Below are 25,965 nucleotides of genomic sequence, written 5' to 3'. Positions count from 1 at the left end.
TTAGGAGGCCTCTCTGCTTCCTCTCTTGGCAGCCAGAGGGATGCTTAAATCATCAGTCACAGTCACCTCCATTCTCCTCACCTGGAAAAACCTTGGGAGCTTCCATCTTGCTCAGGGTCTGGGTATAGAGAGTAAAAACAGCCCCTTGCTACGCTTTCCTCTGTCTCTCCCACCTATAGAGCTTCTTATCTCCTCCATGCTCCCTCTTGCCACAGGGCCTTTGTACATGCTGATCCTTCTACCACCGTGTTATCTGATTAACTCCTCCTTTTCTTCTGTGATCATACTGCATTGTCACTTTCTCAGAGGAGACTTCCCCAACCTTTCCAGCTAGGTAAGAGACATTCATTCACTCATTTATTTATTCATTCTACAGCAGTGCTAGAAGCCCAGGATGCGGGGAAACCCCAGCTTTGTTTGCGGGGAGGCTGGGTGGGTTAAACACTAAGCATGTCCAGAGAATCCTGAATAAGATGATTCCTGGTAATAGATGTCTGGCTGGTTCAGAGTGCAGCCAGGCAGCCTGTGTGGATGAAAGGACTGAGCTAAGGGCTGGGGGAGAAGACAAATCAGACGAGGGGGTGGAGCCACATTGTGGAGGACCAGGCCTTGGTGTTTGGATTTTACTCCAAATTCCCTGGGAGGAGGCCCGGTGAAGATTAGAACAGAGGATGACCTGGTTCTGATCTGTGTTAAGTAAAACATGCCTCAAAACTGTAACTCAATAATAAGAAGAAAACAAGCCAATTTAAAGAATGGGCCAGAGATCTGAACAGACGATTCAACAAAGATATATGAACATCCAAGAAGCATGTGGAAAGATGTTCAATATCATTAGACATCTAAGAATGTGAATTAAAGCCACCATGAAATCATATGGTACTCTACACCTATCAGAGTGGCTTCGTAAAAGGGGACGCTGCTGTGTAAGTGCTCGTGAGGACGTGGAGCTACCAGAACTCTCAGACAGCACTGGTGGGGTGGAAATTGTTACCACCCCTTGGGAAGACAGTTTGACAGTTTCTTTTCTTTTTTTTTTTTTTTTACATCTTTATTGGAGTATAGTTGCTTTACAATGGTGTGTTAGTTTCTGCCTTATAACAAAGTGAATCAGTTATACATATACATATGTTCCCATATCTCTTCCCTCTTGCGTCTCCCCCCTCCCTATCCCACCCCTCTAGGTGGTCACAAAGCACCAGGCTGATCTCCCTGTGCTATGCGGCTGCTTCCCACTAGCTATCTGTTTTACGTTTGGTAGTGTCTATATGTCCATGCCGCTCTCTTGCTTTGTCACAGCTTCCCCTTCCCCTTCCCCATATCCTTAAGTCCGTTCTCTGGTAGGTCTTTGTCTTTATTCCTGTCTTAATGGCAGTTTCTTAAAAAGTTAAACAGAGACCTACCATATGACCCAGCCATTTTACTCCTAGGTATTTACCCAAGAGAAATGAAAGCACATGTCTTTACAAAGGCTTGTAGGCAGATGTTTATAGCAGCCCTATTTTTAATAGCTCCCCCTGGAAACCACCCACAGTCCATCAACAGGTAAAGGGATAAACTAACTGTGGGACAATTATACAGTGGAGTACTTCTCAGCAATAAAAAGAAATAAATCTTTGACAAACGTAGCAACATAGATGCATTTGGCAGATATTATGTTGAATGAAGAAAGTCAGACTCAAAAGGATGATACTGTATGAGTCCACTTTTGTGAAATTCTAGTACAGGCGAAACTAAGCTGTGGTGACAGAAGTCAGATCAGTGGTTACCTGGGGGCAGGAGGAAGCTTTCTGGGGTCCTGGAAATGTTCTTTATTTTGACTGGGGTGATGGTTTTACAGGGACGTACATTTGTCAAAACACATCAAACTGTGCACTTAAAATGGGTGCATAGTATTTCATGTAATTTATATCTCTTCTACTGAAAGGGTTCTGAGAAAAAAGAAAATATAGTGACTGACCAGAGTGGCTGAGAGGGCCTAGGAGAGGGCAAGCCGATCCGGGTGGGTACCCTTGTATGAGGTGACTGGATATCCGTGACGACTGTGCATTCCCCGGCAGGCTCTGCGCTCCCTAGGGGCCCGTCATCATGGCCCGCCCCGTCCCAGAACCCATCACACAGGATGGCACCAAGAAATGTCTGCTGTGGAATGAAGCGGGGTGGCCCTTTTCCTTTTACATTCTTTGTGTAAGGAATATTTTCTGTTCTCCTCCACTTGCTTATTTATCTTATTCTTTGGGTTATAATTATGTACTATTGTGCTTAATTTTGTTGGTTAAGTAGTTCCATCTTTGGCCATTAGGACCTCCTTCAGGTGGGTGCCCCTGTACCTAACATGCCCCGTCTTTTTGTCTTTTTTCCGTTTTTTTTTTTTTTTTTTTTTTGCCATGCGGCATGCGGATCTTAGTTCCCCGATGAGGGATCGAACCCTTGCCCTCCGCAGTGGAAGCGTGAAGTCCTAACCACTGGACTGCCAGGGAGTTCCCATACATTTCCTTATTTTCTGACGCTGTAAGAGGCTTCAGGTTCATATTATATTCTCCCCATCCCAGCCCTAGGATAAGCTGTTCTTCCAAGAAGCTCCAGTGCTTTTTACTGGAGAATGGTGTTTAGCAACCAAGATCTCTCCGGACAGTTGTTTTTTTAATTAATTAATTAATTAGGCTGCTCTGGGTCTTAGTTGCAGCACATGGGATCTTCATTGCAGCATGCGGGCTATTTTAGGTGCGGCATGCAGGATCTAGTTCTCTAGTTCCCTGAACTGGGATGGAACCCGGGCCCCCTGCATTGGGAGCGTGGAGTCAACCACTGGACCAGCAGGAAAGTCCCTTGGGGCAGTTTTTTTTTTTAAATTAATTAATTTGTTAATTTATTTATGGCTGAGTTGGGTCTTCGTTGGTGCACATGGGTTTTCTCTAGCTGCGGTGAGCGGGGGGCTGCTTTTTGTTGCAGTGCGCGGGCTTCTCATTGCGGTGGCTTCTCTTGTTGCAGAGCACAGGCTCTAGATGCGCGGGCTTCAGTAGTGGCGCGTGGGCTTCAAGAATTGTGGCTCGCGGGAACGTAGTCTCAGTAGTTGTGGCACACGGGCTTAGTTGCTCCATGGCATGTGAGATCTTCCTGGACCGGGGCTCGAACCCCTGTCCCCTGCGTTGGCAGGCGGATGCTTTTTTTTTTTTTTTTGCGGTACGCGGGCCTCTCACTGTTGTGGCCTCTCCCGTTGCGGAGCACAGGCTCTGGACGCGCAGGCTCAGCGGCCGTGGTGCACGGGCCCAGCCACTCCGCGGCATGTGGGATCTTCCCGGACCGGGGCACGAACCCGTGTCCCCTTCATCGGCAGGTGGACCCTTAACCACTGCGCCACCAGGGAAGCCCGGCAGGTGGATTCTTAACCACTGAGCCACGAGGGAAGCCCCCTCTGGACACTTTTAATTTGCATTTCTCTAGTTATGAGTGACTCAAACTTGGGTTTTTTGCATGTGTAAGAGCCATTTGCATTTCCTTTTCTGAGAACTGACTTTTCACGTCCTTCACATATTTTTTCTATTGTTGATTTTTAAAAATTAATATCTAAGAATACATATATTCAGGAAATTAATCTTGAAATGTGAGTTATGAATTTTTTTTCTGGTTTGTCATTTGTCTTTTGCTTTGCTTTTTTGCCATACAGATTTTCCTTTTAGAACCTGCTGTTTTTCTCCTTGAAAATGTAAATGTAGTGAATGACAGTAGCAGGGTCTATGATGCTCACCATTCTTAGATGTAGTGGGATGTGCCTTTCTTGGTCATGGTGTTTTGATCTTTTGATAAACCTCTGGATTCATTTTATTAGTATTTTATTTGGGATTTTGGCCTTGATTTTCATAAATAGAATTGACCTCTTGTTTTTATTTCATTTTATTTTTTGTGTTATTCTTTATTGTTTCCTAATGAATGCATTTAAAGCTATAAATTTTTCTCTGGGGATCACTTCATACACATCCCCAAAATATTGCTCTAGTTTGTATCCATTTCTAATTAGCTGGTTGTTTCAGTTTCAAGTTCCTCTTTAATCCAAGAATTATTTTATTTTATTAAAAATATTTATTTATTTGGTTGCATCTGGTCTTAGTTGCGGCAGGTGAGCTCCTTAGTTGCAGCATGCGAACTCTTAGTTGTGGTGTGCAAACTCTTAGTTGTGGCATGCAAAGTCTTAGTTGCGGCATGCATGTGGGATCTAGTTCCCTGACCAGGGATCAAACCTGGGCCCCCTGCATTGGGAGCGCAGAGTGTTATCCACTGCGCCACCAGGGAAGTCCCCCAAGAATAATTTTAAAAAGGTATTTTTACATTTTTTTTTTTTTTTTTTTTTTTCGCGGTACGCGGGCCTCTCACTGTTGCGGAGCACAGGCTCCGGACGCGCAGGCTCAGCCGCTCCGCGGTATGTGGGATCCTCCCAGACCGGGGCACGAACCCGTGTCCCCAGCATCGGCAGGCAGACTCTCAACCACTGTGCCACCAGGGAAGCCCTACATTTTTAATTAGATAAATTTTGGACTGTACATTGTGGTTAGTTTCTAATTTATGTATTTTATTCAGAGAATAGTTCTATATGTTCTGCTTTCTGGAATTTGTTAAGATTTGTGTCCTAATAAACAGAGAGTCAATTTTTGTAAATGTTCCATGTGTGTTTAAAAAGACTGAATGTTTTCTCTTATTTGTTGGGTACAAAATTTATCTATGTATCCATTATATATCTTATTAAGTATGTAATTTTAACCCTCTGTATACTTACCCTTTTTTACTTGATATATTTGACTTATTAAAACAGGTATATTAAAGCTACTCACTAAGGTTTTATTTATTTATTTTTGGCTGTGTTGGGTCTTCATTGCTGCTCACAGGCTTTCTGTGGTTGTGGCGAGTGGGCGTTACTCTTTGTTGTGGTGCGCGGGCTTCTCATTGCAGTGGCTTCTCTTGTTGCGGAGCACGGGCTCTAGGTGTGCGGGCTTCAGTAGTTGTGGCGCCTGGGCTTAGTTCCTCCATGGCATGTATCTTCTCATGGGATCTTCTCAGACCAGGGCTCAAACCCATGTCCCCTGTATCGGCAGGCAGATTCTTAACCACTGCACCACCAAGGAAGCCCTCACTAAGGTTTTAGGTTTATTACTCTGTCCTTGCATTTCTAATAGTTTTTGAGCTTTTTTTTTTAAGATATGATGTTAGATGAACAAATGTTAACATAATTTTGTTCAGTGGAGTATAGCAATTGAGAGCATAAGCACTGGTTCTACCACTTTCTTAACTTCTCTGTTCTCAGTTTCTCCATCTGCAAGATGAGGAGAATAATATTACCTAAGTCATATGACTACTGTAGGGATGAAATGTGTTAATGTATCTTAGAACAGTGCCTAGCATATAGTCATTTTAATTAGATATTATCTTAATAAAACATCTTTCTTTTTCCTAGTGAATGCCTTTAACTTTGAATTCTGTTTCATTTAATATTAAGTTCACCACCCCTACTTTCTTTTTGGTAGCATTTATCTGGCATTCTTGTTTTTTTTTTTAAATATTTATTTGTTTGGCTGCACCAGGTCTTAGCTGTGGCACGTGGGCTCTTTAGTTGTGGCATGCAAACTCTTAGTTGTGGCATGTGGGATCTAGCTCCCTGACCAGGAATCGAACCGGGGCCCCCTGCATTGGGAGCATGGAGTCTTAGCCACTGGACCACCAGGGAAGTTCCTGGCATTCTTGTTTATACATTTCTCATATAAGTATTTGATGCAATAAATCTCTAAGTACTACTTTAGTTTCATCTCACAAATTTTAATATGTTGTGTTTTCATTTTTGCTTACTTCAAAATATTTTCTAATTTCTCTTGAGGCTTTATCTTTGACCCACAGATTATTTGGCAGTGTGTTGTTTAATTTCTAAACATTTGGAGGTTTCCTACTTATCTTTATGTTATTAATTTCCAGTTTAATTCTGTTATGGTCAGAGAACATACTTTGTATAACTTCAGTTCTTTTAAATGTATTGAGATTTGTTTTGTGATTCAGGATATAGTCCATCTTGGTGAATTCTCTATGTATGCTTGAAAAGAAAGTGTATTTGTTGAGTGAAATGTTCTGTAAATGTCAATTAGATCCAATTGATTGGTGGTGGTTTAGTTCTTCTATATCCTTGATGATTTTCTCCATACCTGTTCTATCAATTATTGAGAGAAGAGTTGACATCTTCAACAATAACTGTGGATTTGTCCATTTTTCTTTTCAGTTCAATCCATTTTTCCTTTATACATTTTGAGGCTCTGTTGTTAGGAACATTTAGTATTGTTATATCTTCTTCATAAAGCAAATTGACCCTTTTATTGTTATGTAGTGTCCCTTTTATCCCTAGTGATTTTCTTTGCTTTATACTTTGTCCGATATTAATATTGCCATTCCAGTTTTCTTTTGATTGGTGTTTGCATGGAATATCTTTTCCCAACATTTTATTTTTAATCTAACTATAGCACTATATTTAAAGTGGGTTTCCTGCAGATGGCATATAGTTGGGTCTTTAAAAAATTTTTTTTTATCTATCTGGCAGTTTATTTTGACTGGTGTATTTAGACCATTTATATTTAATGTAATTATTTGTATATTTGGATTTAGATCTACCATTTTTTGTCCGTTTGTTCCTTCTTTTTGTTCTCATTTCTTGTCTTCTGCCTCATTTTGGATTATTTGAATATTTTTTAGTATTCCATTATAACTTACCTACTGAGGTTTTTTACTCTATCTCCTTGTCCAGGTTTTTTAGTGTTTTCTATAGGGACTGCAAATACATGTTTAACTTTTCAGTCTACATAGAATTAACTTTTTACCACTTCAAATACAGTATAGAAACCTGACCACCATATTTGTTCTTTTGTCCTCCTTTATGCTATAGTTGTCATACGTATTACATCTATATATTACATCTACATACATTGGAAATCCCATCAGATAATGTTATGATTTTTGCTTTCAAAAATCATTTTAAAGAACTCAAGGAGAAGGATATTCTGTTTACGCAGATATTTACTATTTCTGTTGCTCATCCTTAATCTTTGAAATTCCATATTTTCCTCTGGTATCATTTCCCTTCTGTCTGAAGAACTTCCTTTGGCAGTTCTTTCAGAGTAGATCTGCTGGAAATGCTTTCTCTTAGTTTTACTCTTTTCAAGAATGTCTTTATTTTGCCTTCCTTGATGAAAGGTAATCTCACTGGATATAGAATTCAGGATTGACAGTTAATTTCTTTCAGCACTTGAAAAATGTGCCACTTCCTTCTGTGTTCCACGGTCTGTGATAAGAAATCCTCAATTATTCAAATTGCTGTTTCTCTATAAGTAATGCATCATTTTCCTCTGGCTGCTTTCAAGAGTTTTTTCTTCATTTTTAGTTTTTAGAAATTTGATTATGATGTATCTGGGCATGGATTTTTTGAATTTATTCTATTTGGAATTTACTGAACTTGAAACTATAAATTTATGTCTTTTGCCAGTTTGGGGAAGTTGTCAGCCATCATTTTTTCAATTTTTTTCCCACACTCTTTCTCCTCTAAGTATCTATTTATACAAATGTTAGACCTTTTGGAATTATCTCTAAAGTCCCCAAGACGCTGTTCATTTTGTTTTGATCTTTTTACTCCCTTTTGTTGAGATTGGATAATTTCTATTGATCTTTCAAGTTCACTAACTCTTTCTTTTGTCATCTCCATTCTGCCATTAAGCCCATCCAATGAGTTTTGTATTTTGGTTATTGTTAGCAGTTTTAAAATTCCCACTTGATTCTTTTTTAAAAAATTATCTTCTATTTCTCCTCTGAGACTTTCTATCTTTCCATTTATTTCATGTATTCTTAGAGCATGGTTATAATGTTCTCTTTCAAATCTGCTTAATCATCCTAACATTTGTGATATTCTTGGGATTACTTTCTGTTGTCTGTCTTTTCCTTCATGAGACATTGTCTGGTTCTTCATACATCAAGTATGTGAATGTAACAAATGCCACTGAATTGTTCACTTTAGAATGGTTAATTTTATATTATGTAAATTTTACCTCAATAAGATGTGTAATTATCCCTTTTAAAAAAGTAACAAAGTACTGATACACACTATATGTTGACAAAAGTTGAAAACATGCTAAGTGAAAGAAGCCAGACACAAAAGTTCACATATTGTATGACTCCATTTATGTGAAATACCCAAAGTAATCAAATCCATAGACACAGAAAGGAAGTTACCGGTTGCCAGGGGCTGGGGAGAGGAAGGAATGGGAAGTGATTCCTTAGTGGGTACAGGGCTTCTTTTTGGAGTAATGAAAATGTTCTGGAACTGGATGGGTGGTGACGGTTGCAGAACTTTGTGAATGTACTAGATGTCACTAATGGTATATTTTATGTGTATTTTACCATAAATTTCAAGTTGATACGTCTGATATTTTACCATAAATGTCAAGTTGAACTGAGGTGCAGTTCTTTTTTCATTTTCTTCTTTTGCTTTTTTTTTGGTTTTTTTTTTTTTTTTTTTTTCAGTACGCGGGCCTCTCACTGCTGTGGCCTCTCCCGTTGCGGAGCACAGGCTCTGGACGCGCAGGCTCAGCGGCCATGGCTCACGGGCCCAGCCGCTCCGCGGCATGTGGGATCTTCCAGGACCGGGGCACGAACACGTGTCCCCTGCATCGGCAGGCGGACTCTCACCCACTGCGCCACCAGGGAAGCCCTTCTTTTGCTTTTTTATAGCCAAATAAAGGATTTGACAAAGGGAGTTCCCCTTACAATTAAAACAAAAAAACCCAAAACAACCCACCTTTTTGGTTGTATTACATTTTTCATTTTTATTTATTTTTTTAGCAAGTATTTGTCAGTGGTAATCTTGGAGTCGTTACTGGTTGCAGGGGCGGGGAAGTCTTTTATTTGCTTTTCCACTTAATTGCTAGTTCCCTCCAAACTTTGAAGCTACTGCTTCACTGTTTTCTAATATCCAGGGTGGCCTTTGATGTTTGGTATTTTTCTCTTGCCAGTAACATCTTTTTGCTGTTTCTCTCTCTCTGAAAACTTCTAGGATTTTCTCTTTATCTTTAGAGTTCCCGTATTTCACTAAGAAATGTGGACGTGAGGATCCTTTTCCAGTAAACTTGCTCACCACTAGGTGTCCCCTTTACATCAGAACACTTTAGCTTTTCTATAGCTGAATGTTTTCCAGTTGTTTCTTTGGTTATTTTCTTCCCTCCCTTTTTTTCTGTTTCTCGCATTATGGGATCCCTTTGAGATGGTTGTTGAACCTCTTGGATTTATCCTCCCTGTCTCTCTTAAGTTCTTCTAAAATAATCTCCTTGCTTTTGCTTTACTTTCTGGGAGCTTTCCTGGACTATCTTCCAGAGCACTGATTTTCCACTGTCTTCAAACTTTCTGTTAAATTTTTAAATCTTTGTCATGTTCCCCCCACCACTCCCCCCAAAAAACTATTGTTGGCTTATTGACCTTTTTTGCAGTCTTTCTTGTTTTAAGGACACAGCATCCATCTTTATTCTGAATGTACTAGTTAGGATTTTTCAGAATCTGCATTTCTACTAGATCCATAGGTGATATGTCCACTTGCAGGCTGTTCCTGGCAGATACTCACCTGGTGTAGTTTTGCTCTGAAGGGGCATCTTCCTGCAGTCTCTGGTGACCATGTCCCTGACCGGGAGTCCCCTTCTCAGCAGGACAAGTGGCTACCAGCACATCACGACTTCTCTGACTGGGTGTGGAGAAACTTCCTGCTTCAGAGAGCCACCCCCAGGGATTGAGAGGAGTGGCTACACAAAGGAGTTTAGCAAGGTCCACCCTTTTCCACTGGATTCTGAGCACAGTCATATTTAGCTTATGCTTTTTGATAAAATTTACCTATGATGAAACACACAGATCTCAAGGATACAGCTGGATGTTTTGACAAATGTATACACCTTTGTAACCAGTTCCCCCAACTAAGATATAAAACTTTCTCATACTCCCATAAGCTCCTTCCTGCCCATTCTCCACCTCCTGAGGCAACTACTGTTTCCATTTCTTTCACAATATTTTTCCTTGTTCATTTTTTTTCTTGAAGTATAGTTGACTTACAATATTATATTCATTTCAGGTGTACGATATAGTGACAATATTTTTATAGATTATACTCCATTTAAAATTATTATAAAATATTGGCTATATTCCCTGTGCTATAAAATATATGCTTGTAGCTTATTTATTTTATAAACTTAAATCCCCTACCTCTATCTTGCCCCTTGCCACTTCCCACACCCCACTGGTAACCACTAGTTTGTTTTCTGTATTGTGAGTCTGTTTCTGTCTTGTTATATTCATTCATTTGTTCTATTTTTTAGATTCCACAGATAAGTGATAACATACAGTGTTTGTCTTTCTCTGTCTGACTTATTTTACTAAGCACAATATCCTCCAGGTCTAACATGTTGTTGCAAATGGCAAAATTTCATTCTTTTTTATGGCTAAGTAATATTCCATTGTATGTATGTATGTATATGTGTGTGTGTGTGTGTGTATGTATGTATGTATGTGTGTGTGTGTACATAAATGTCTATTTTAGGTCTTTTGCCCAGTTTTTAATCAGGTTTTTTTTTTTTTTTTTTGCGGTATGCGGGCCTCTCACTGCCGTGGCCTCTCCCGTTGCGGAGCACAGGCTCCAGACGCTCAGGCTCAGCGGCCACGGCTCACGGGCCCAGCCGCTCCGCGGCATGTGGGATCTTCCCGGACCGGGACACGAACCCATGTCCCCTACATCGGCAAGCGGACTCTCAACCACTGTGCCACCAGGGAAGCCCCAATCAGGTTTTTTTTGATATGAGTTGTATGAGCTGTTTATATATTTCAGATATTAACCCCTTATCGGTCATATCATTTGCAAATATTTTCTCCCATTCAGTAGGTTGTCCTTTCATTTTGTTGATGGTTTTCTCTGCTGTGCAAAAGCTTTTAAGTTTAATTCTTATTTGTTTTTGCTTTCGTTTCCTTTGCCTTAGGAGACAGATCCAAAAAAAAAAATGTTGCTATGATTTATGTCATAGTGTTCTGCATATGTTTTCTTCTAGTTTTATGGTTTCCAGTCTTACATTTAGGTCTTTAATCTATTTTGAGTTTATTTTTGTATGTGGTGTGAGAAAATGTTCTAATTTCAGTTCTGAATGATAATCTTGCTGGATAGAGTATCCTAGATTGCAGGTTTTTCCCTTTCAGCTCTTTCAGTATATTATACCACTTCCTTTCTGGCCTGCAAAGTTTCTACAGAAAAATCAGCTGATAGCCTTATGGGGGGTTCCCTCGTGTATGATTCTTTGTTTTTCTCTTGCTGCCTTTAGAATTTTCTCTTTAACTTTTGACATTTTAATTGTGATATATCTTGGTGTGGGTCTCTTTGGGATCATCTTGTTTGGAACTCTCTGTGATTCCTGTGCTGGATATCTTTTTCTTCAGGTTTGGGAAGTTTTCAGCCATAATTTCATCAAAATTTTTTTTTTTTACTCTTTTCCCTCTCTCTTTTCCTCCTGTGAATCTTAGTATGCTTGATCTTGTCCCAGAGTTCCCTTAAACTATTCTCATCTTTAAAACATTTTCTTTTTGCTGTTCTGACTGATTTCCATTTTTCTACCTTCCAGATCTCTTATGTGTTCTTCTGTATCACCCAGTCTGCTGTTAATTCCTTCTAGTGTATTTTTCATTTCAGTTATTTTATTCTTCAGCTCTGACTGGTTCTTCTTTTTATACATATACTTATTTATTTATTTGTTTTTTTGGCTGTGTTGGGTCTTAGTTGCGGCATGCGAGATCTTCACTGAGGCATGAGGGATCTTTTGTTGTGGTGCGCCGTCTCTGTTGCAGCGCTCAGGCTTCTCTCTAGTTGTGGTGCACGGGTTTTCTCTCTCCAGTTGTGGTGCGTGGGCTCCAGGGCACGTGGGCTCTGTAGTCTGCAGCACGCTGGCTCTCTCATTGAGGTGTGCGAGCTCAGTAGTTGTGGTGCACGGGCTTAGTTGCCCCGTGGCATGTGGGATCTTAGTTACCCGACCAGGGATCAAACCCATGTCCCCTGCATTGGAAGGCGGATTCTTTCCCACTGGACCACCAGGGAAGTCCCTGACTGGTTCTTTTTTATATTTTCTAGTTTCTTGTTAAAATTCTGTGTTCATCTGTTCTTTTCCCTGATTCAGTTAGCATTCTCGTTACAAATGCTTTGAACTCTTTAACTGGTAAATTATCCCTGTATCATTAGTTGTTTTTTTCAGTTTAAAAATTTATTTGGAGTACAGTTGATTTACAGTGTTGTGTTAGTTTCAGGTGTACAGCAAAGTGAATCAGTTATACATATACGTATGTACACTTTTTTTTCTTTTTAGATTCTTTTCCCATATAGGCCATTATGGAGTATTGAGTAGTTTCCTGTGCTACACAGCAGGCTTTTTTTTTCTTATTCTTTCATTTGAAACAAATTCCTCTGTCTCTCATTTTGCTTAATTTTCTCTCTATGAAATTAGGTGAAACAGTTACCTATTCTGGTCTTGAAGGGGTGTCCTTGTGTGGGAGCCTCCCTATGCAGACTACGTGTGCCCAGTGGCTTTGGTGGGAAAGCGGGATTTGAAATGAGCATGGGTCACGTCTTTCCCCAGGGTGTGCTGGCAGCTGTCACACACAGCTGGAGATGGGGCTGGGAGGTTGGAGGTGGAGCAGGAGATGAAGGAGCTAGAGCCAGAGCCTGGTGTGAGCCACTGCTTCTCTGCTCAGTGGCTGACACCGCCCTATACAGGGTCGGGGAGGGTCCCAAGGTACTAGAGCAGAAGCCCTGAAGTTCAGGTTCCCTCTAAGTGCACACTCTCCTCCATCCCAGTATTGACACCTTCACCCCAGAGGGGAGGAGTGCTGAAGCAAGAGAGGCTGGAGCAGGCGCTCGTCGTGGACTGGGGCACACGCAGGGGCAGTTGTGGGAAACTGGCTAGAGCTCTGGGCAATTTCAATCTGCTTCCTCTGTCTTGCTCTCGGGAGTAAGGAAGCAGATGTATGCTCTTCACGAGCCGAGTCTAGGTTTCTTACACCCTTCCTGTTAGTCTCAGTAGTTTTCAAACCAGCTAAGGAGACTCCTGGTGTCAGAGTCCAGGGGTGGGGTGTTCCCATATGTTGTTTGAACTGCTCACTCCCCAGGGAGGATCTCTGAGCCTGTGTAATCCCCCTCCTCTTCTGTGTCCCCTCCCAGGGGTATAGGTCCCAACCTGTTCGCTTCTCTTCCCTTCTACCCAACTCTGTATGGATCTATCTTTACAGCTTTGGTTGTGTAAGAGTCTTTTGCCAGTGTCCAACTTGTTTTCAGTGAGAATTGCTCCACCAGTAGATGTAGGTTTGATGTATTCCTAGGGGGAGGTGAGCTCAGCGTCCTCCCTCCTCTGCCATCTTCATCTCCTTCCAGGCACTTGTGCTTTAGTTATGTTTTCAAGTACTAAGAAATCAGGTTCTTTTTATGTTGACCTTGAAAATCTTATTTTTTGCTTGGTCTGGATTTCCTGACATTTTGACACCAGGAGAGCAACACGACCTCCAGAGGTTTCTAACTGTTTTGTGCCAATGCTTCTTGCTTTCTATTTCCTGTCTGTGCAGAGACCCTGGACAGTGATATGTCTGTTTTCCCCTGTTCTTGAAATGTATAGAAATGTAACATGAAAACGTCAATGTGAACAAAATGCAGCCTTTTCTTTTCCAGTCTCTCGTTTTCCTTTGGCCCCTTTGCCTGGTCGGTGTTGACAGCTGGTATCACCCACGCTTCTGTTCCCCCAAACCCTCCATGCCCCGCGAACACCTCCAGAGGCCCCGCTCCAGCCTCGCCCTCTGCGCCAAAACCTTTGGCTACTCTTGTTGAATGAACAAAATAACGTTTACGTCAACTTTAAGCTTTTAAAATTCATTCAAGGAGAAATTTCTTTTCCAAGCAAAGGTAGAGTCGTTGAAATGGAAAAGAAGACCATTCTAGAGAAAAGACAAGTTAGACAGTGGAAACATGTTTTGCGGTAAGATACACGGCCACTTCCAACCCCAGGCGCCTCGGCCTCACTTCTTGCCGCCCTTGGCAGGTGACCCCTTGGCAGGTGACGGTGGTTGCGGCGGTACCGCTGCCCTCCCCTCGCCTGCTTCCCCTGGTTTTTCTCCTTCCTTTGGCTTTTTGCCCTCTTTATCCTTTCCCAAAGGAATCGGCACATGCATTTTGACCTTCTTGACTTTGAAGTGTTTCTTTTGAAGACAAGCATCTATTAAAGCAAAAAGTGCAGCCACACCGATAAGGATCTGGGAAACAAAAGAATCCTCGTTACTTGTGCTTTTCCTTCCAAAGCGGTCACAGTTCCTTCCCGGCTTGTGGCTTGTGATTGTCCGTAGGTGCTGTTTAACCCCTCCCCTTGACCCCTCAAACTGCCAGACCCCAGAGAGACTTTGGGTTTGCCCCTCCCTGGCCTCAGCTCCCCGATTCTGATCCCCATCCCTGTAGCCAGTCACCTCACCACATTTTCTTTCCCTCTTTGGACCCCGCCTGGGTGGGGCCCTTCACTCTGGGGCCGGCAGGCAAGCTTCTGGGGGGAAGCTCTTAGCTGGGTGGGCTCCTGGACATCATCTTCCTTTCAATGGCTTCTCCCCCAGAAACGTTGACCCAATTTACCTTTAAACTTTGCTTGGATCCTAAGATTTTGTGAAAAGAGACCCTTTTCCTTAGGGGGAAATAACCATTCTCCAAATGAGGTGATTTCTGAACAAGTAAATAGCCCAACATGAAAGACTCACCACACCATAAATGTAGCGCATTGGCATGGTTTGCTGAATTTTCACGGCAAAGATGGCGGCCCCCACGAGGAAAGTACTGGAGAACAGGTCATTGAGAAGGTCCTGAAAGCATGGGAGAGATGAGTCGGCCTTAGAGATGAGGCCCCGTCAACACCAGACCTGGCCTAGCTTCCTCCAAAGGAAATGGTTTTCAAACTTCTGCCTGATTTAAAAAATATATATAGGAAGATGAATATTTACTGGGCTAGGTGGACATATCTGTGGCCTACCAGCTGGACTCTTTGAGTTGAGACACAAAATCCAGGATGCTTAACTGCCTTTACGGGCTGCCTCGGCTACCATCCCGTCTGTGAAATCACACATTTGGTGGCTATGTTTTCCCCCCACTTAAATAAATGCATGACTCTCCAACTAATTGATGTCCCGCTTGGGTACCACCTCACAACATCTTTCTACTCTGAAGGCCAGCTCCTCTTTCCGAATCCAGGGTGGGCTGTGTTGCTGGCAGGAGGTTCTGTTGGACTCTGGTCCTTCACTGGGAGCCTGGCAGCTGCCTCTTCACCCCCTACTCATCCCTTCCCCCACCTTACTTCTTAGACACCGACCCCCCCTCCCCCCCACCCCGCCTTTGCAAGGCCATGTCACTTCCTCCATCATCCACTCTCCTTCCCGTCCCTTGCGGCCACAGTCCTGCCCTAGCTCCATATTAGTTTCCTTTACCCTATACTGACAAGGTCCAGATGTTCCCAGACTGGGCAAAAGGGCTGCCTCCCATGCTGCCTTCCCCTCAAATACCACCCACTGTCACTCCCTGGCACAGCCAAACTTAACTCAAAGTTGGCCAAACCATGGCCACAGCAAGCCGGCTTCCTCCCCCATCACTCCTGGGGTGATGCTGGCCCAGAGCTTGCGCATCCTCTTAATCCCATGGGCAGCAGCTGACTCTGCAGTGCTGGGTGACACCCATCTTTCCCCTTGATTTCTCTGATGCCATTTTCTGGGGGTTGTACTTCCCTGGCCACTTTGTCTCAGGCCTTTTCTTTTCCTCCTCATTTTGGATTTTAACACACTTCATACAGAAAATAATAGAACATCCCATCCCCAATCCCACCTCCACCAGCCGTGACCCACTGAGATTAAACAGATGTTAATGTCTTGCAATATTTGCCTCAGGGCTCTCAAAACAAAAACAAACCATAAACAAAAAAACTTTGTGGAATGAGCTACAGTCTTACCATTCCATCCCTTTCCCTGCCTTCTGCATGTGTTCCAAGTCTATGGGTAGTCTTCCCAAGTACACAGTAGTATTTTCCTCCATATTATATATTCATAAACAATATATACTATTTTGTGTTTCAAAAATTTAAATAAAAAGATATATCTTATAGCACGTGCTTTTTAAACTTTTTAAACTTAAAAAGACCTTTTTTTGAGATTTACCCATTTTGAGAAATATATGAGATTGAGATTAATGAGATTGAATTCTTTGATTTTAGCTGATGTATGAACAAACCAAACTGGAGACATTAGGGTGTTTCTCCCTTTTAGGAAATTATTATTGCCAACTGTGCCTGCAGTGAACACTCTTGTCTGTGCCTCCCATGCACATCTTTTCCTTGTTGAGGTATTGCCAAGTTTCTCTCTAAAGGGCTTGTGCCAGTGTCCACTCATGCCCGCAAAGGTATAGGGACTCCTGTTTCCCATGTCCTTGCCAAAGCCCAGGATTACCATGCTCATTTATTTCTGCCCATCTGGTGAATCGAAATGGTACCTCATTGTTGTTTTAATTTTCTGATCGCTGGTTACTAATGAAGCATTTTTAAAAACGTTTTAGGCAGTTGGGTTTCCTGTCTATTCATATCCCTTACCCCATTTTTCTATTGGCTTGTTTTAAAAATTTTGTTTATGATGTCTTCTGTTGTAAAGTTTTAATTTTAATGGTATGCATAGTTTCTCTTTCTCTCTCTTTCTCATGGTCCCAAGAACATTTATTAAATACTCCATTCAGCTGTGTTATGCCACCTCTGTCATATGCCAAGTTGCCATATGTATGTAGGTCTATTTCTGGGTTCTCTTTTTTATTCCTGTATTAGTCTGCTCAGGCTGCTATAACAAAATGCCACAGACTGCGTGGCTTAAACAAGACATTTATTTTCCCACAGTTCTGGAAGCCAGAAGTCCATGATCAAGGCGCCAGCAAATTCAGTTTCTGGCGAGGACTCTCTTCCTGGTTTGCCTGGGTGCCTTCTCACCATTTTCTCATATGGCCTTTCCATGGAGAGGAGGTAGGGGGAGGGATAGGGGAGAGGAAGGGGGAGGGAGGTCTCTGTTGTCTTTTTTTATAGGGACGTTAATCCTATCAGACCCTTAGGATCTCATTTAATCTTAATTACCACTCTGGAGGCCCCATAGGCAAGTATAGCCACACTGGGGATTAGGATTTCAGCATATGAATTTTGGGGGTACACAAACATTCAGTCCATTAGTCTTTGTCAACCCCTGAGCTAGTACCAAAGCTTTATAGTAATTCCAATATGTCGTTGGGTGAGTCCATCCTTATAATTCTTTTCATTCTTCCATAAGAATTTTATTTATTTATTTTAAAAATACATTTATTTATTTATTTTTAGCTGTGTTCGGTCTTCGTTTCTGTGCGAGGGCTTTCTCTAGTTGCGGTGAGCGGGGTCCATTCTTCATCGCGGTGCGCGGGCCTCTCACTATGGCGGCCTCTCTTGTTGCGGAGCACAGGCTCCAGACGCGCAGGCTCAGTTGTGGCTCACGGGTCCAGTTGCTCCGCGGCATATGGGGTCTTCCCAGACCAGGGCTCGAACCCGTGTCCCCTGCATTGGCAGGCAGATTCTCAGCCACTGCGCCACCAGGGAAGCCCCATAAGAATTTTAGAATCACCTTGCAAAGTTCCACAAACAACCTCTGTTATAAAATTTCATTTAATGTGGAGATTGCTTGGGAATGAAATTGACATCTTTATGATAGTAGCTCTTCACATCTGTGAATGTGGTATATTTCTTCTCTTACTTAGATTTTTCTTCTATGTCCATTAACAAAATGTCATAATCTCTATGTAAAGTTTTACAATCTTTGAACGGGTATATTCTCAGACACCTGTAGTTTCTGTTGCTGTTTTAAATGGTTTCTTTGAAAAGCCATATTTTCTCATTATTTGTTGCTGGTATTCAGGAACACTATTTTTGTTTTTTGTAACCTTGTGGAACTCAATCAGTTCTAGTAATTTGACTGTAGATTCTTAGATTCTCTGTGTAGAGAATCATATTATCAGGGAGTAATGCTAGTTTTTTTCTCCTTCCCAATCCATATACCCTTTGTTTTTCTTGTCACATTGTACTAAGATCTTTAGCACAATGTCAAATAGAAGTGGGGATAATAGGCATCTCTAAGGAAACGCTTCTAACATTTTACCATGAAATGCAATGTTCATTTTAGGTTTGGGTGGTTTTCTGTTATTAAGTTAAGGAGGTTCCCTTTTTTCCTAGTTTGCCAAGAGTCTTCCAAAAATTAGTATTGAATATTACTAAATAGTTTTCCTACAGCTTATGAGATGATTAAATGGTTTTCTCCTTTAAATAAAAGATGGTGAATTATGTTAACAGAATTTTGAGACAAAACCACCTTTACATTCCTTGCAGATGCCCTGCTTGATCCTGATGCATTGCTTGCTTATATATTGCTTGATTTAGTTTGCTAGTATTTTATTGAGAATTTTTATGGCTGTATTCAAATAATATAGGCCTATAGTTTACTTTCCTTACTATGTCTGGTTTTAAGATCAAAGCTTTACCAGATGGTACAACATATTATAACCCCCCCCCCTTTTTTTAAGAGAAAAAGGGACAGACAAGTGGAACTGAATATGAATCTAGAAATGAACTGCATATGGGATTTTATTCTTTTATTTTTTTTTGGCCACACGACGTGGCATGGGGGATTTTGGTTCTCCAACCAGGGATCAAACCAGTGCCCCCTGCAGTGGAAGCGTGGATTCTTAACCACTGGACTGCCAAGGAAGTCCCACGTATGGGATATTAGCATTTAACAAAAATGCCATTTCAAATCAGTGGGGGAAGTTGTACTATTCAGTAAATGAATAAACTGAGTGATAGGGTGGAACAGCTGGAGAGCCATCAGGATACAAAGCTGGAGCCATGGTTCACACCATATACCAAAATGACTCCAAATAAAAGATTTAAATGTAAAAAATGAAACAAGTGCCAGATGAAAACATGGATGGATTATTTTATACCCTGTTTTTCTATTTCTTTTTGAGTCAATTTTTGTACATCATATGTTTTTCTGGGATATTATATTATAATTTATTGGCATAAAAGTTCGTATTTTTCCTGTGATCTTTAAAACCTTTTCTTTATACTAATATTTTTCTTTGTTCTCTTTTTTTCTTATGGTTTATCTACTTTATTAGTCTTTTCAAAGAATTAGATTTTGGTTTTATTAGTCATCACTATGAATCTTTGTTTCCTATTTTATTAATTTTAACTCTTTGACATTGCTTTCTTAATTCCTTTTTTTGTTGTTGTTTTGTTTTGGTACCTCTTTTTAAAAAAATTTTATTTATTTTTTTTATACAGCAGGTTCTTATTAGTTATCCATTTTAGACTTATTAGTGTATACATGTCAATCCCAATCTCCCAATTCATCCCACCACCATCACCACCCCAAGGCCCCTCCTCGCCCCACTTTCCCCCCTTGGTGTCCATACATTTGTTCTCTACATCTGTGTCTCAATTTCTGCCCTGCAAACTGGTTCATCTGTATCATTTTTCTAGGTTCCATGTATATGCGTTAATATACGATATTTGTTTTACTCTTTCTGACTCACTTCACTCTGTATGACAGTCTCTAGGTCCATCCACGTCTCTACAAATGACCCAATTTCGCTGTAATAAATTGGCTGAGTAATATTCCATTGTATATATGTACCACATCTTCTTTATCCATTCTTCTGTCAATGGACATTTAGGTTGCTTCCATGTCCTGGCTGTTGTAAATAGTGCTGCAGTGAACTTTGGGGTGCATGTGTCTTTTTGAATTATTGTTTTCTCTGGGTATATGCCCAGTAGTGGGATTGCTGGGTCATATGGTAATTCTATTTTTAGTTTTTTAAGGAACCTCCATACTGTTCTCCATAGTGGCTGTATCAATTTACACTCCCACCAACAGTGCAAGAGGGTTCCCTTTTCTCCACAGCCTCTCCAGCATTTGTTGTTTGTAGATTTTCTGAGGATGCCCATTCTAACTGGTGTGAGGTGATACTTCATTGTAGTTTTGATTTGCATTTCTCTAATAATGAGTGATGTTGAGCAGCTTTACATGTGCTTCTTGGCCATCTGTATGTCTTCTTTGGAGAAATGTCTATTTAGGTCTTCTGCCCATTTTTGGATTGGGTTGTTTGTTTTTTTAATATTGAGTTACATGAGCTGTTTATATATTTTGGAGATTAATCCTTTGTCAGTTGCTTCATTTGCAAATATTTTCTCCCATTCTGAGGGTTGTCTTTTCATCATGTTTGTAGTTTCCTTTGCTTTGCAAAAGATTTTAAGTTTCATTAGGTCCCATTTGTTTACTTTCGTTTTTATTTCCATTACTCTAGGAGGTGGATCAAAAAAGATCTTGCTGTGATTTATGTCAAAGAGTGTTCTTCCTATGTTTTCCTCTAAGAGTTTTATATTGTCCGGTCTTACATTTAGGTCTCTAATCCATTTTGAGTTTATTTTTGTGTATGGTGTTAGGGAGTGTTCTAATTTCATTCTTTTACATGTAGCTGTCCTGTTTCCCCAGCACCACTTATTGAAGAGACTGTCTTTTCTCCATTTTCAGGACTGGCATGTTGTCCTCTTTACAACTCTATCTCCGCTCTGATAACCTCATCTTTACTTGACCATCTGCAAAGAGCTTATTTCCAAATAAGGTCATATTCACAGATACTGGGAGTTAGGACATCAACATATTTGGGGGGTACATAATTCAACTCATAACAGATAGCAAATTTAAAAGATAGACTTCTTGGTGGACAGTTTGTTTTCCTTTAAGGACTTTAAGCACATCATTCCACTCCTTCAGGCCTCCATGGTGTCTGATGAGAAATTGGCTGTTAATCTTATCAAGTGTCCCTTGTACAAGATAAGTTGCTTCTCTCTTACAACTTTCAAGACTTTCTCCTTGTCTTTGGACAGTTATTATAATGTGTCTCAGTGTGGATCACTTTGAGTTTATTCTACTTGGTGTTTTTTGGATGTGTAGACTCCTGTCTTTTACCAAATTTGGAAAGTTTTTTGGCCATTATTTCTTTGAATATTCTTTCTGTTCCTTTCTCTCTCTCTTCTTTTGGGACTCTGCCTATGTTAGTATGCTTGATGGTGTCCCATGGGTGTCTTAGGCTCTTTTCATTTTTTTCCTTCATTCTTTTTTTCTTTCTGTTCCTCAGACTGAATAATCTCAATTGACCTGTCTTCAGGTTCACTGATTCATTCTTCTGCCTGCTCAAATCTGCTGTTAAACAACTCTAGTGAATTTTTCACTTCAGTTATATTACTTTTCAGCTCCAGAATTTCTATTTGGTTTCTTTTTAAACTTCTCTTTACTGACATTCTGTATTTGTTCATGAATTGTTCTCCTGGTTTCCTTTAGTTCTTTGAGCATTTTAGAGACAGTTGATTTAAAGTCTTTGTCCAGTAAGTCTAATATCTGGGCTTCCTCAAGGACAGTCTCTATTAATAATTTTTTCCTGTGAATGGGCCATACTTCTTTCTTTGTGTGCCTTATAATTCTTTGAAAACTGTACATTTTGAATATTATAATATAGTTACTCTGGAAATCATATTGCCTCTCCTCCCCAGAGTTTGTTGTTGTTGCTTGTTGTGAGTTAAAGTCACTTGTATGTTTAATAATTTTTCCTAAACTATGTTTTGAAAGACTATTCTTTCTCTTGTGTGGCCCCTGAAGTCTTTGTTTTTCACTAGCTTAATGGTCAGGTAGTGATTTGATGGAGATTTCCTTAAATATTTGGAAACAAGTCTTTGCAGATTGCCTTTGTGTTGGGGCACTCCTTCAACACGTCTCCAGGATGTTTAGAGCTCTTAGTTTTTACTTGCTGCTTGTGCAGGGCCTAAAGGTCAGCCAAAGGTGAAAGCTTAGGGTTTTTTTCTGGGCATGTGTCCAGCTTTGGGCACGTGCAGTCCTTCTAGATTCCCTGGTATAGGTGGGAGCTTTTCAAAGCTCTTATTCTCCCAAGCATCTGCTTCCCAAACTTCTGGTCTGCCTACTGCTTGGGAAACCTTGCCCCGGGTGGCTATGGTTAGTATATACGCCTTTCAATGCTTTAACAAATGCTATCTAGGAGACTGCTTCAGCCCTGAGAAAACTCTGAGGCAGGTGAAACAAAGGCAAGTCCCTGGCTAATCCCTCAGGGAGCCACCAGACAGGTCAAGCACACAACTCTAATTCTTTGGGAACAAGGTTTTTTTGTGTTTTTTTGCGGTACGTGGGCCTCTCACTGCTGTGGCCTCTCCTGTTGTGGAGCACAGGCTCCGGACGCACAGGCTCAGCGGCCACGGTTCACGGGCCTAGCCGCTCCGCGGCATGCGGGATCTTCCCGGACCGGGGAATGAACCCGTGTCCCCTGCATCGGCAGGCGGACTCTCAACCACCGCGCCACCAGGGAAGCCCAGGAACAAGGTTTTTATTGTTCCGTCTGCCACCAGCAAGGAATGTGGCCAGGAATGTGGGCTGTCTTCATGGCCACTGACCAGCTGGGGATTAAGGGATGGCAGGCAGGTTAAGTAAAATGCTACAACATTCTCTTACCAAAATTCAACAGCCTCTTTCTTCATTGAGCATTCTCCTGTTTTATTTTGTTTTGAATTAGATTCCAGAGTTCTGAAAAAGTCGATTCTGACAGTTTTTGAGAACCTAATCATTGCTTTAGTGGAAGGACAGAGATTTGGAGTTCCCTACTCTGCCATTTTTAGTGATGTCACTCTTATTAAATCTGGCAGGTTCTCAGTCACTATCACTTTGAATATTTCTTCTCTATTATCTTGTGTGTCTTCTTCTGGAACTCCTATTAGGCTTATGATGAACTTTCTCATTCCATATTCTGTGTTTCAACTTCTCTCTTTCATATTTTCTCTCTTTATCTGTCAGTACTATAATCTGGGTAATTTCCCCACATCCTTCAGCTCATTACTTCCCCAGCTTTTGTCTGATATGCTTTTTAACCCATTTATTGACATTTTTATTTCAATAACTATATGTTCAATTCTAGACATTGTATCTTGTACTTAAAAAAAAATCTGTCTGTTCCATCCTAATAATGTCTTATTCTTTTCTTAGGGCTTTTATTTATGTCTTTATAATTTAAGTGTATCTTAAATTATTTTCAGACAGTTCTTTTATTATCTCATATTTTCAGGGTTCTAATCCTCCCATTTCTTATTTTCGCTGGTTCTTGATTCTTAGTCATGGGGATTTAAAAATCAGGTGTTTTGTAGTTTTGAACTGTGAGTTGAGTTTTGTACACCACCCCACCCACCCATATTTGTCCTGTGAGAATCTCTTTATGCTTTGATTATGATTTTGCATTTGTTTTTCAGGAGTCCCATGGATTTCTTCAGAATACCATCAAATTGGGATCAATTTTTATGCCAGTTCCCAGGCACTACATTTTCTAAGCTGCATGAAGGTTTCTAGGCTGAAGGTAGGAAAAACTGAAACCAAATCTGTACAAAGTGTAGGCTCAAGGTTTGTATTTCTCAAGGTGGTCTTTTTTTGCTTTTCCCCACTCAAAACTCGGGCAGAGATGAACATGCTTTCTTGTTCCTCTGTGTGGGTGAAAGGTATCTTCTCTGTCTTTTCCCTTAGGGTGCAGTCTTTGCAGGGTACTGGCCTTATGCAGGATTCTCAGTTCTAAATTCCCACTTTGCTTGGGACCAAGGCCTCAACTCCTAACTGGAGAGTATATGAGAATCCATATTCTAGGTTCCTGGGATAGTATCTCGTGGGTCATTTCCACCCACACTGAAGCAGCTGATTTGTCACTGCTCCTGTTTTCCATTTCTAGCACCTCTGTGTTTCCTCTTCTTTTTTTTGCCAGCTCAGCCATTCAGTTAAAGCAATAGTGTTTACATTTCCCCTAGTAGTTTTAGGTAAGAACAGCAGGAGGATTTTCAGGGTTCAATGATTTTTCATCTTGCTGGAACTAAAAGTATCTTCTCAAGCACCTTGGCTGGGAATGTGTCCTCTGCCTGTCCCTTCACTTTGTCCTCTGCTTATCCATCTCCCAGGAGTCTTATATGGCCCTCTTTTCCTTTCTCCTGATACTGGGAGTCCTCATCTATCCCACTGAGACCTATGGATCCCTGGACCCTAATAACTTTTTTTTTTTTTTTTTTTTTTTTTTTAATGCGTTACGCGGGCCTCTCACTGTTGTGGCCTCTCCCGTTGCGGAGGACAGGCTCCGGACGCGCAGGCTCAGCGGCCATGGCTCACGGGCCCAGCCGCTCCACGGCATGTGGGATCTTCCCAGACCAGGGCACGAACCCGTGTCCCCTGCATCGGCAGGCGGACTCTCAACCACTGCGCCACCAGGGAAGCCCCCTAATAACTTTTAATAAGTAGGCAGGACAGAGTGTAGTTAGGGACTCAAGACTCTACTGATAAAGCTGGGTTTGAATCCTTTTTCTGCCACTTACTGCCTGATTTACCTGGGGGCAAGTTACTTAGCCATTCTGAACCCATTTCATGTATAAAGTGAGTGAAACAGTGAGCACAGGCTCTGGAGGCATGCTGTGAATGTGCAATGAACAAGGGACCTTGGGTTAGTTGGGAGTTAGGTAGGTAAGCTTTGTGATTACAGAGGTAATGGGCAGGGATTCAAGTCCATGAGTCTTCAGGCACAGCATCAAGGGCTTTACTTTTACTCCTAAGGAACAATCTCACACAAGATTATTACTGTCTTCATGTTACAGATGAGGAAACAGAGTCTGGAAGTGGGTGGTAACTTACCCAGCTCAGTCCCATTCCAGTGGATGACTGCTTCGGGCTGAACATCCTTCTGGGCTTAACATCCCTTGCAGGGATAGTCACTGGAGATCTGAGGCTGCTTTAGATGTGACTTTTTTTTTTTTTAATTCTCATTTTATATTACTGATTTTTTTCTTTGAATTCTGGGGATGGGGTACCGTCAGAGTGGTCTTTCCAGTCAAGTGTGAGCTGGCACAGGGGTTGGAAGGAACCGCTGGTTGCTACACCTCCCCTGCTCCCAAGGAGAGCAAAGCCTCAGGAAGGCAAAGACTCCTTCCTTTGACCACCAGGTAGGAAAGAGGCCCTCCACCCCCAAGCTGGGCTTTCTGGAAGCCTTTTCTACCTAACTTCAGCTGCCCCTGCTCTGGCCCCACTGGAAGGTCTGAGCCCATGCCCGGAGCACAAATAAGGGAGATGAGGCGTATCTCTCTGTTCAGTCACTTTCCAGGTGCCAGGATACACGCGTGAACGCACACCAGGCTCAGGCACTCCCCACCGCCCCTCACTTACAGAAATGGGCCACAGGATGAAGCGCGCGTATCTCTGGATGGCGAAGGTGTAGATAATGATGAAGAAGATGAGGATGGACAACTCCATGGTGATGATGAGTGTCAGGTTGGGGTGCACAATGGTCCCCTTGAACATCATCAGTGAACCTATTAGGCAGCCCTGCTGGGAGACATGCCCTTTGAGCCACGGCAGACGGCTCGGGCCAGAGGAGGCCTCGGGGAGCCCGCTCCTCCCTCTGCCCGTCTTTGGGCACTCCCTGCACCCCCCAGCCCCACCCAGGGATACGGGCCCACTTACCAAGATAATGAACTTGACCTCAGCGTACCCCATAAGCCAGAACTCTCTATTGCTGTCCTTGAATTCCCACTCGTAACGGCGACGCCCCTTCCTCATTCCCACTTCATCGCCCGGAGGAGGGGCCGCCCCCGGCGCGGCTGCGGCTGCGGTGGCCGGGCCCGGGGCCGGGGCCGGGGCCGGGGCTGGTGCGGCCTTGCGTTTGCCCTTTTTGCCTTTGTCAGCCATGTTGCCGTGGAGTTCTCAGCTTCTCACGGCCTGCCCAATTTTTGC

General features: G+C 41.9%; 1 protein-coding gene across 1 annotated transcript; it reads right to left on the bottom strand.

Moving 5' to 3' along the window:
* Positions 1–14,091: 14,091 nt before the first annotated feature.
* CMTM2 (CKLF like MARVEL transmembrane domain containing 2) lies at positions 14,092–25,920 on the bottom strand. Its single transcript, XM_032614815.1, has 4 exons — positions 25,696–25,920; positions 25,399–25,557; positions 14,815–14,916; positions 14,092–14,325 (listed from the first exon to the last, which is right to left on the bottom strand). Exons 1-4 carry the CDS (start codon positions 25,918–25,920, stop codon positions 14,092–14,094), a joined length of 720 nt encoding a protein of 239 aa, XP_032470706.1.
* Positions 25,921–25,965: the final 45 nt, after the last annotated feature.

This window comes from Phocoena sinus, chromosome 19, assembly GCF_008692025.1.
Source record: "Phocoena sinus isolate mPhoSin1 chromosome 19, mPhoSin1.pri, whole genome shotgun sequence".
NCBI lineage: Eukaryota > Metazoa > Chordata > Mammalia > Artiodactyla > Phocoenidae > Phocoena > Phocoena sinus.
This window is presented reverse-complemented; position numbering and strand designations above follow the sequence as displayed.

Coding starts and splice junctions, on each gene's coding strand:
- CMTM2 (XM_032614815.1), bottom strand. CDS start 25,920: ATGGCTGACAAAGGCAAAAAGGGCAAACGCAAGGCCGCACCAGCCCCG. Junction 14,917..25,398: donor TCATCCTGTGGCCCATTTCT/GTAAGTGAGGGG, acceptor CCATGCTTTCAG/GACCTTCTCAATGACCTGTT. Junction 14,326..14,814: donor TGCGCTACATTTATGGTGTG/GTGAGTCTTTCA, acceptor TTTGTTTCCCAG/ATCCTTATCGGTGTGGCTGC.